Source organism: Ictalurus furcatus, chromosome 9 (genome assembly GCF_023375685.1).
Source record: "Ictalurus furcatus strain D&B chromosome 9, Billie_1.0, whole genome shotgun sequence".
In the NCBI taxonomy this organism is placed as follows: domain Eukaryota; kingdom Metazoa; phylum Chordata; class Actinopteri; order Siluriformes; family Ictaluridae; genus Ictalurus; species Ictalurus furcatus.
In genome coordinates, this window is record NC_071263.1 from 26,290,139 (window position 1) to 26,301,970 (window position 11,832).

The window sequence follows — 11,832 nt, forward strand, 5'->3', positions numbered from 1 at the left end:
TAATCATGCTGCTTTAGCGCAGGCGCCGTATCAACAGCACGCACACGCGCCATCATAATTATGCCATGTACAACTCCTTTGATAGCATGTACAGTTTTCTTCCTAATTCGTTATCAAATGCATTGATCGCGGCGCATGTGCATTGATCCGGGACCGCCATCTGTAGGCCTCTGATAAGGCTTAGTGCCATCTCTCTCTCTCTCTCTCTCTCTCTCTCTCTCACACACACACACTCTCTCTCTCACTCTCTCACACTCTCTCTCTCTCTCTCTCTCGCTCACACACACCCTCTCTCTCTCTCTCTCATTCTCACGCACACACACTCTCTCTCTCACTCTCTCTCACACACACCCTCTCTCACTCTCTCTCTCTCTCTCTCTCACACACACATACAGTATACTCTCTCTCATGCACACAAACACACTCACTCACACTCTCTCTCTCTCTCTCTCACACACACACTCTCTCCCTCTCTCTCTCTCTCTCTCCCTCCCTCTCGGCTACGTGTAGAAGCCGGCTGTAGGATTAGCCGACACTCACCTGCTTAGTTGCATTTTAAGCTGACACCCTGACATCACATTACACACTGAAACAGACTTGCACGCCCCTGTCTCTCTTTACCTCTTTCTCTTTCCCCTCTCTCCATGTCCTGTCTCTCCTTACTCTCTGTTTTTTTTCTCTCTCTGTTTAACCCAGAAAGCAACAAGTCGCTCTCTGATCATTTGTCTCTTCTCAGTGCCGCTTGTGGGGGTACACGAACATTTTTCAGATTCTGCAAGGCGTACGTACGCTTCGGCCCTCGACCGTATCGGAGTGTAGTGACGTGATGTAAACGGCGCACATCCGCAAAACCAGACACGGGCAGTGGTTTCACGGTTTCGTTTTGACCTTGCGTCTGCGCTAAGAGGACTCTCGTTAGGCGGGAACGCAGGCACGAGCCAGGTCCGTAAATATCCAGGTATACCGCGGCGGCCGATCTTAAGGGTCACACACCCCATCGGGCAGCGCAGCCGCGCTCGTCTCTGACCATGAAAAGAACAACTGGGTGAGAACAGGGTGAAAACTGGCCCGCGTCCAAGCCGAATTAGCGAACACAAGCTGCGTGTGTGTCAGCATTAAGACAGAGCTGAGACGGAGGGAGTGTCTCTAAGTCTCTGTCAAGCGTTTTATTAAATGAAAGATTATATTCTGAAAAAAATGTGTGTTTGCACACACTGCTGTTGGATGGGATAGTGATCTGAAATCTCTGTTCCTTTACACTGCACGTGTGTGTGTGTGTGTGTGTGTGTGCTTGCTCTCTCTTTCTCTCTCATATACACATGCAGACATAGACACACACACGCTTCCTCATCTCCCGCTCCCAAAAACACCCATGACAAACGTATCTCCTCTCGCTTCACAGCGGCCGGCTCCCTGGCACCGGTACGGCACCGGCCGGGCTCCGTGTGCGTCAGTGCATACGTGTGTGTGCCAAAAGAGCAGCTATCCAGGCGAGGGCAGCCGCCACGACCTCATGCCCCAGCGCCTGTGCCGCCCCCCTGCCATGTTGGCGTCAGCCTCCGCTTGCCATCTTTTGTGTTTTGTTTTGTTTTTTAAAATACAAGAACAACCTTTAAGACATGCCAAGTTTTTTATTTTCCATTTCTTTAAGATGTCCAGTGACCTGCTAGCCGCCGCCACTGGGGGTCTTCTTGGCCGTTTTTTTTTTTTTTTCTTTCTTTCTTTCTTTTTTTTTTTTTTTCTTACTCCCTTTCAGAAAAGTCTTTCCTGAGTTCTCTCTGATGACCTCGTTATCCTCTGTGATCAACTGCTCGGGGTCTGGATGGGCCACTGATCTCTCTTTTACTCCTCTGTCTTTCCTCACACTCTGCCTGCTGCGCAGTCGGAGAGTCCAGACTGAAGCGGTCGAGCTTCAGTCTAGCTGAAGAAGAGCCACTTGATGCCTGTTTAGAGCGCAAGAAAGAGGCAGGGAGATGGAACGAGCGGCTCCGCTTCAGAGTCCGAGCGATGTGACTGATTTAAACAGCAGCCGGTAGCGTTCGGGATGCACCACGCCACCAAACTGGCAGTAGTTTAGAGCGCTAGCTAAATACAGAGGACCGCCAAGAGATTGACGAGAGCCTGTTACTTGCTCTTACTGATGGCGTATAAATCGCTTTCTGTCATACAAGTTCCTCCCCCTTCGACCGAGGGACGGCTGGACAAGGGAAGACGCATCGAAGAGCCATGTTTGCTGCTAATGCACTGCTCAACTAGAGCAAGACCCACCTCCGGAGGCGGGACATATACATTCCAGAGAGCATTTAATTGGACGATCTCGAAGAGTTGCACAAGTTTGAATCATCAAAAGGTTTGATTGTTTTCGCACAAGTGACGTACTGTAAAATTCGTTAAAAAAAAATAAATAAAAAGGAGAATATCTCCAAAACTATTTTTAGTGTTTGTCCCCCCCCCCCGACTAATTCACAGGTACAATAAAAGCTCTGAAACGTCCAAGAATAATTGCTATTCTCTTTCCTTGTAGTTCGTACATATTTCATCTGGACAGGAAAATGCAGCACACAGATTTCCAGTTTTAAATAAATAAACAAATAAATAAAGAATCCGGAATAATCTTGTGACGTTTGATAGCATCGTGGGTTTGGGCATGACGATAGATGGATCTTTCGTTGCGCCGACCCCGAATATGCATCCCAGATCGACACCGAAATCCTTATCGGACACAGAATTGTTCTTTCGCTGCTCAGCATCCAGATCTGATCCGGTGTCCGAACTTGAACGGACGAGCAGTTCGAGATGCTCTCCAAGCTCGTTCGACGCTACCTGAAGAGGTTCGGTGCTGTCGTTCTGTCCACAGGAGCTTCCCCGTATCCTGGTATTAATATGAATGTTAACTGTAAGCATCAGTATATAAGACTCTTTCTGTTGGAAAACATCTTACTTCTATAACTTACTAATATTGGATATGTTGAACTATTTGGAACATTTTTCTATTTACCAAACCTAATCAACCCCCCCCCACACGCACACACACACCTAGTTAACCATGTATCCTGCCCTCAGGTGTGTGTAATGAGTTAAATTGTGGTTATTGACCATCAGTTAAACTCATCCCACCGGGTTCATTCCTCTGTAACTCCCCTCATTAGGGTCCTGCTATTGGGATGTACTCATTATCACGGCTGCTCGTTGTCCTTCCGAAACACAGACTACAAACAGAGCGTTAGGATGGAAACGCGGGCTAATTAGCGTTGCTGTGCAGTGCTGTAGAGTTTGTGAGAGCTGTCCTGTTCTACTGGACTGGAAACGTGTTAGTGCAGGGCTGTACAGAGATTAAGAAACACCAGGGTCAGCAAATCTGTTTGTACTTGCTTGTGTCTGAGTGGGAGGGTGGGTGGGTGGGTGGGTGTGCACAAGTGTGTGTGGGTGTGGGAGACAATATGCATGTAAGTGCCGGTTTAAAAACACTCAAAAACATTTCAGATGTGGGTTTCTTCAATATCTTAGTCAATCTTAGAAGAATCATATCACAGCTTACAGGCGTTTAAAGTGTGTGTGTGTGTGTGTGCGCGCGCATACGTGAGAGGGAGAAGACGAATAGCGCACATGTTAGGTGTATTTGACTGTATGCGTTGCTAAACAGGTCTGTGTGTGTGTGTGTTAGTGTGAGAGGTGTGCGTTTTTGTTGACGGAGTGTGTTTACGGATGTAGACGTGCACTTTAATGTTTGTATATATGTGAGTGCACCAGTTCATGTGTGGAATGTTGCATTTAAGGAAGGAATAAAACATTAGGGGGCGTGCTGCTGTTGGAAAATAATCAACAGCGAGGTGATCTGAGGCTGAGCAGCGTGAAATGGAGTCACCGTTGGCACCCTGGCCGTAGTTATTTTCCAGTAATAGCATGTCCCGAAGTGTTCCATTTCTCTTATAACGCAGCGATTTGCCAGCCGTTTCAGTTATTTGTATTCATTTAAGAACATCTATTCTTATGCTGTGTTTTTTTGTTTGTTTGGTTTTTTTTTTTAAATCTATTTATAGTCACGTAATATTGTGGAACATCCGTGAAACAAGTTCGTTCTTGTTATTACTTACAGGTGCATCTCAAAAAATTAGAACATCGTTTCATATATTCTAGATTCATGACACATGAAGTGAAATATTTCAAACCTGTCTGTGTTTTAATCTCGATGATCACAGCTCACAGAAATTAAAACTCCAGTATCTGAAAATATTAGAGTAAAGAATTTATCATACAGAAATGTCGACCTGAGACGAGCTCTAATCAGCGAATTAACTCAAAACACCTGCGAAGGTTTCCTGAGGCTTTAATCTCTCAGTCTGGTTCAGTACACGACCACAATCACGGGGAAGATGAAGGTAGATGTTGCATTTCATTTGGAAATCAAGGTTCCAGAGTCTGGAGGAAGAGTGGAGAGGAACAGAATCCAAGTAGCTTGAAGTCCAGTGTGATGTTTCCACAGTCAGTGATGATTTGGGTTGCCAGGTCATCTGCTGTTGTTGGTCCACTGTGTTTTCTCAAGTCGAGAGTCGATGCAGCGTCTACCAGGAGATTTTACCGCACTTCATGCTTCTATCTGCTGACGAGATTTATGGAGATGCTGATTTCCTTGTCCAGCAGGACTTGGCACCTGCCCACAGTGCCAAAACTACTAGTAACTGCTTTTCTGACCGTGGTATTACCGTGCTTGATCGTCCAGCCGACTCGCCTGACCCGAACCCCATAGAGAATCTATAAGAGACACCAGACCTAACGATACAGACGAGCCGAAGACCGCTATCAAAGCAACCTGGACTTCCAGAACACCTCAGCAGCGCCACACGCTGATCGCCTCCATGCCACGCCGCACTCATGCAGTAATTCATACAAAAGGATTAAAACCCAGAACCAAATATCGAGTGCATAAAGTAACTTTCCAGAAGGTCGACATTTCTGTATTATAAATTCATCATTCTAGTATTTTCACATACTGGAGTTCTGATTTCCGTGAGCTGTAATCATCGAGAAAAAAACAAACAAACAAAAAAAAAGGCTTGGAGTATTTCCCTTTATGTGTAATGAATCTAGAGTATATGAAAGTTCAACTTTTTGAATTAAATTACGGGGGGGATAATTTTTTTTACGCACCTGTATATTACTTGTACTATAGCAGCTTTAAGCAGTTGTTTATGATTATGATAAGTCAGCATACAAACATATTAGAGTGTTTAAAGGTGAATTGGGTAAGTTTTTTCCCCCCCCAAGAATAGGTCTCTAATAGTTAGTTAAGGGTGTGACGTTTTGAATGATTCACGCCCACATTCACGAAGCTCCGCCCCCAGGATCTGCAGTGGCCTGTAGAGTAGAGTATCTATAAAATGACTGACAGGAGGCCCATCCAAACTCTAACAAGCAGTCCAGACCCCAAGTCAGTTTTCTCAGTGACTTAATACACTTCATTGAGACTTTATTGGTATTAATAGATATTTGATCACTCTGGCCGTTTAAGGAGGGGGAAGATTAGGAGTGAATCGCAGCTGATGAGTGCTGTCCAAATAGAGTTGAATTTGGTTTTATTTTGCATCGAGGCAGACCATTTTAACCATCGTTATATAGTCAGTTATTAATGTTTTGGGGTTTTTTTTTTTCTTTTCAATGTTCTTTGAGTTCCAGTTTATTAATACGGGTTCGTATCGATGCTGTGATTGTTGAGGAGACTCTTCCGTGTTCCCGGGAAGGAATTCCAAGTTGAAGGGGCGTTTTCTTCGTCGGTTTGGGGGCGGGGGTTCCTCGTCGGAAAAAAATTCTACAGCTCCAAATTGACTCGTCTGCTAGGTGAACCTGATAAAGTGGCGAAAGAGTGTCGATTCATTTATTAAAGTTCCTTCTCCTGTAGTAATTACAATCAAATCAGAGTGTGGTGCTCCTCACAGACACTTATCTGGAAGTTCCGAAGCCAGCACGATTCTTTCAGTACATTGGTAATTATTCTCGACGCCACAGTCTGTGTGCACTCGAGCATCCGAACGTTCGATAACATGCTCCTGTGTCGCGTCTCTTTCGTTTTTCCTTTTTCTCGTAATTAATATGCGGGGATGCCATGCATGAAATGAGGCGGTTTTTAGCTTCCATCGTTACGAGGGAGTTTTACACGACGGGCTTTCTATTTTAGTGCCGCTTTCCAGACGAGCGGAAAAGAAAGGACTATAAACATCTAAACATCTCGCCTAATTACGCCAGGAATGAAGCACGATTGGGCGTGCACTTATTACACACACAGCCACTTGCTAACAATTACACTTATTATTATTATTATTATTATTATTATTATTATTATTATTTTCTTTTGTTAAAGAACCAGGTTGCAAATTTTTATCCGTTTATAGTTACGTGAAAAGTTGTGCAGCGTTCCGGAAAGAGTGTTATCACGTACTTGTGCGGTTTAGGTGTTATAGCGTGGAAGTGTCGTTCGGGGTGGACGATACGGCAGAACTATCGTATCGCGATTTCCAGAAGGCATTTCTGTTATACGCGATATATAGGTAGCGAAATAAAAACCCACTCGAGTCTCTTTTATATGTGAATTTTTTCAGTCGCGAAAACGGGTTTCTTTTCCAATCCAATTTCAATATTTACCATATTCGATATCGGATGTTTTCTCGAATAAACGATCCACCATTTTCGATTCATCACGATATTCGCAATACCTCGGAAAAAGTGTACCGTTAAAGTAATTAATCACAGTATCAGTATGATCATATCGCAGAGCCCGGTATGTCATGGATGTACACAAAATTGCCCGATATTGAAGTGGTTGGTGTGGGGAATCGGTATAGTTTGGATATTAAAAAAAAGTCAAAAGTATTGCGTAAGTATTCACTCCTCCATTGCTGTGAATCCCCTAATTAGTTATTAAGACCCGTCGGCATGAGAAGTCACGTGATCAGTCAAATGGAGTCACTATGTGTGCAATTGAAGTGTTGGTCCATTTCACGTCCATGTTGTAACAGTACAAAATGCAGAAACGTTCAACGGGGGTGAATACTTATGTGTATAAGCCGGACACCTGACACCTGTCCGCCACACCCATACGGCTTCCGTCTCCAAACTGTTGCCACAGAGTTTGAAGCACGCAATTGTATAGAACGTCTTTATACGCTGTAGCTTTATGATTTCCCCTTCACTAGAATTAAGAGACCCAAATCCACGATGGTCGGGTGTTCCGATACTTTTAGCCATACGATGTATAACAAGTGGAAGAGTAGATAAGAGTCAGACGGGAAAGAGAATAGAGAGTTTAGCAATGCTATGAAATACGGTCTAATGTAGAAATATAATACATAGTATACAATATAATAAACTATTGAACTGTATCTCTCACACACACACACACACACACACACACACACACACACTGCTGCTAAACAGGTTTCTGTCGCTCAGATCTATAATGTTAGAGAGGGCTGAAAATGGCATTTCACTCAATTACTCAAGATGGCACCTGTTCAATAACCCACTTTCCCCCGTGTGTGTGTGTGTGTGTGTGTGTGTGTGTGTGTGTGTTCTACAGGAGCGTGACGAGGAGAGGCGTAGGCAGCTGAGGGAGCGAGCGAGGCAGCTGATAGCAGAGGCTCGATCAGGAGTGAAGATGGCTGAGTTCCCTCTGCACTCAGACACCTCCGCTTCTGCAGGAGAGTTCAAAGGAAGGTCAAAGGCAGCTGGAGGTGGGTGCAGGGGGCTTTTATGGCACACACACACACACGTGCATGCATACACACACACACACACATAGACTTCTCTCACAAACAAACAGCCTCATCGTAACAGAACACACTCACAAATGTACATCCAGGTACTGTGAATACACACATGCTCACAGAACACACACCAGTGTGTTCACACACACACACACACATCTTCTACACACTCGCTGTGCATTCATGTGTAGTGTAGGTTCCTTACTGATTGTGAATGCTGTTATACACACTATATCTTAGATTCCCAATGTAACACACACACAGTGTAATACTGTTTAAAGTAGTACACTATACCGCCAAAAGTATGTGGACACCTGACCATCACCTCAACCATTCAGTGGGGTTGAGGTCGGGGCTCTGTGCGGGACACTCGAGTTCTTCTACTCCAACCTTCACACACCGTGTCTTCATGGAGCTCGCTTCACGCACAGGAGCGTCGTCGTGCTGGAACAGGTTCGGGCCTCTCAGTTCCAGTGAAGGAAACTGTAATGCTACAGCATACAGGGACGTTCTGTACTTCCTACTTCGTGGCAGCAGTTTGGGAAAGAACCACACATGGGTATGATGGTCAGGTGTCCACATACTTTTGGCCATATAGTGTATTCAGTATTACATTCATTAATGATAACATGCCTAAATTTTATACTTTGGTTTCTTTCTTTTTTATTATTATTATTTATTTCTGTTTGTGTGTGTGTGTGTGTGTGTCTGCCTGTTTGTGTATATGTATGTGTCTCTGCGTGTGTGTGTGTGTGTGTGTTGGTCTCTGTGTATGTGTGTCTGTGCAAAATGGTAATAGGATACATGGTCTTCCCATTATTATTATACTTTACCTTTGCTATGGTGTCCCACAAGTGCATTACATTATAAACCACACACACACACACACACACACACACACACACATATGTGTGTGAAGCCTAATTTGAAAGCATTCACACAGGACTACACATCCATTTGTTCAGGCAGAAGGTTCTTCGTTAATCCTTCAGTAATACGTCAGAAAAACTTAAGAGCACCTGACGACACACACACACACACACACACACACACACATAATTCCATTGCCTCGTGGCCATTATTAAAACACACATACAGGAGGATTTCACATTGCTTTAATTACTCACCTGTAGTTTTCATTTCTTTCCCAGTGAGCCACTAGCTGGTGTTATTAATGTAGAGAACGTAAGCCTGCGTTCTGTGTGTAGAATTAAAGAGGAGGACCGGTGCATACTGGGGGAGATTGGCGAGGGGAGTTATTAGCACAGCGGCTAGCTGTCATGCCCAACACTGAGCTGGTTATACAGCACCATGTTCCTGTGCGTTTAATCTGTCTGTATCTCTCCTCTCCTCTCTCTCTCTCTCTCTCTCTCTCTGACAAGCGTCAGTTTTCCCCTTCATCCTCGCCCGTGTCTGCTTAATGGCATCCCCTCTTTCCTCCGCTCTCCCTCTATTCTCCTCGATTACTGAGGCCTGAAACAGCAAGCCGTTCCTCACGCCGTCCTCTAACAGGGCCTGGAAGTCACAGTGGAGAGAGGAGAAGGGAGAGGGATGATGGGAAGAGAGATGGAGGGAGGGAGGGAGAGGGGGAGAAAAAAAAAAAACATTTACTTGGTCTTTCTGGCTGTTCAATTCTGCTAATTGTAGAACTCATTAAAAATCAGGTCGCAGGGAAACGCTATAGGCTTGATGCACAAGGCCTGCAGTGCAGAACGCATAATCCCACACACACACACACACACACACGCACGCACGCACGTAGACACTCAGCTGTAGTTCGGAGAGAACTGAAGCTGAGCAGAGTGAAACGCTTGCCTGCAAAACTTTACCAACTGCACCAGCGTGCAGCTTTTTTTAATTAGCTTTAGGTGTGTGTGTGTGTCGCACTGTATCATGGAGAACAAATTAAAAAATGGATGAGGATATAGAAACAGCTTTCTTCTCTCTCTTTCATTCTGTCTGTCTTCAGTTCTGAGAAAAGGAGAGTTTCATTGTTCTTTGTTTATGATGTGTGTGTGTGTGTGTGTGTGTGTGTGTCAAGTGCGATGTCTCTTTGCGTTAAAGGAACCCAGTGAGACACATGTATATGTAGGGTTGGGAGGTGTATGTATATGTCTCACAACTACAGTAGAGGTTTGCAGACAGGGACCTCTTTTGAGTGTTAAAAAAAATTAATTAATACAAATAAAACACCAGAGTACCTCATGATTGTATCACTGGTTTATCCTGTGGTTTGACACACAGAAATCTCATACCTACAGGCGTATTAATCCGAGCTGTTCGATTTTTTATTTTATTTTTTTTATTCCTGAACTTTCCATCCATAGAAGCTAACCAGACTGAACTCGAATGTAGATACGGAATATTTTGTAGCATTTTGTGTTAGCCGCGTTTCTCCTAGTCTTATTAAAACATCTTGTACATTAATGCGACATTTTTGCAATGTAAATCATGCACAGACTTCAGGGGGAACGCGTCTTACTCTCGGGAAAACATTATATTCGTCCACTTAACTAACTACCTTCTTCTCTCTTTACTAACCGTCTCTCTCCTTTTTTGGGCAATGATGCGTTTCTGTCGTTCCAGACATGGTGAGTAGGGTGTGTGTTGATGGTGAGGAGGAGAGGTCTGAAGACGAGCAGGTGGCGCCGTCGCCCGATGATGATGTCACTGTTTGTGATAATGAGGAGGAGCCAATGGCCACTTGTCTGCTGGAGGATGACTTTACTAACTCAGCTACTGACCTGGCTTCTCTGGGTAAACTAACTATGCATGGTGTGTGTGTGTGTGTGTGTGTGTGTGTGTGTCCTAACCACTAACCAAGCTTTCACACTCACCCAAATTGCATGCTATCACACACTCACTCTTCCTTAGAGCTGTTCTAACTATAATCACTAGATCAATGATGTACAGTGTATATATAAGGCTACAATATGCAAATGAGCCTTCTAACCCTTTGTTTTAAATTTCTAGCACAGTACATTTGAGGTATGCTTCTATACAGCATGTGAGTTATGCTTCCTTACAACGTATTTGAGATATGCGTTCATACAGCATATTTGAGTTATGCTTGTGTACAGCATATTCAAGTTATGATTCTGTACAGCATATTTGAATTATATTTCCATACAGGGTATTTGATTTATGGTTCCATACAGCATATTTGAGTTATGCGCATGTACAGTGTATTCGAGTTATGATTCTGGGCAGCATATTTGATTTATGCTTCCATACAGCGCATTTGAGTTATGCTTATGTGCAGTGTATTTGAGAGATGCTTTCATACAGCATATTTGAGATATGCTTATATACAGCATATTTGAGTTATGCTTATATACAGTATATTTGAGTTATGCTTATATACAGTATATTTGAGATTATGCTTATGTAGAGTATATGAGGTTATGCTTATGTACAGTATATTTAGGTTATGCTTATGTACAGTATATATGAGTTATGCTTATGTACCGTATATTTGAGTTATGCTTATGTACAGTATATTTAGGTTATGCTTATGTACAGTATATATGAGTTATGCTTATGTACCGTATATTTGAGTTATGCTTATGTACAGTATATATGAGTTATGCTTATGTACAGTATATATGAGTTATGCTTATGTACAGTATATTTAGGTTATGCTTATGTACAGTATATATGAGTTATGCTTATGTACCGTATATTTGAGTTATGCTTATGTACAGTATATTTAGGTTATGCTTATGTACAGTATATATGAGTTATGCTTATGTACCGTATATTTGAGTTATGCTTATGCACTGTATATTTGAGTTATGCTTCCATGCAGCGTATTGAGTCACGCTTACATAGAGCATATTTGAATTATGCTTCTGGGCAGCGTATTTGAGTTGTGCTTACATACATCAAACTTGAGCTATGCTTTTTGGCGACATATTTGAGTTATGAGTTCTGGCAGTTTATTTGAGTTATGCTTCTATACAGCATATTTGAGTTATTCTTTTGGGCAGCATATTTGAGTTATGCTTCCATACGTCATATTTGAGTCGTGCTTCCATACGTCATATTTGAGTTATGCTTATGTGCAGCGTATTTG

At 43.2% G+C, this 11,832-nt stretch overlaps 1 protein-coding gene across 5 annotated transcripts in view; it reads left to right on the top strand.

The window, feature by feature from the left end:
• ehbp1 (EH domain binding protein 1) overlaps window positions 1-11,832 on the top strand; it is a 163,483-nt gene that overhangs the window by 106,139 nt on the left and 45,512 nt on the right. For 4 of the 5 annotated variants that reach the window (XM_053632663.1, XM_053632664.1, XM_053632667.1 and 1 more), the window contains 2 exons: window positions 7,571-7,724; window positions 10,344-10,514. In XM_053632663.1, the coding sequence (XP_053488638.1) occupies window positions 7,571-7,724; window positions 10,344-10,514 (325 nt within the window). The remainder of the gene's footprint in view (window positions 1-7,570; window positions 7,725-10,343; window positions 10,515-11,832) is intronic. The other variant, XM_053632666.1, reaches the window with a different exon arrangement.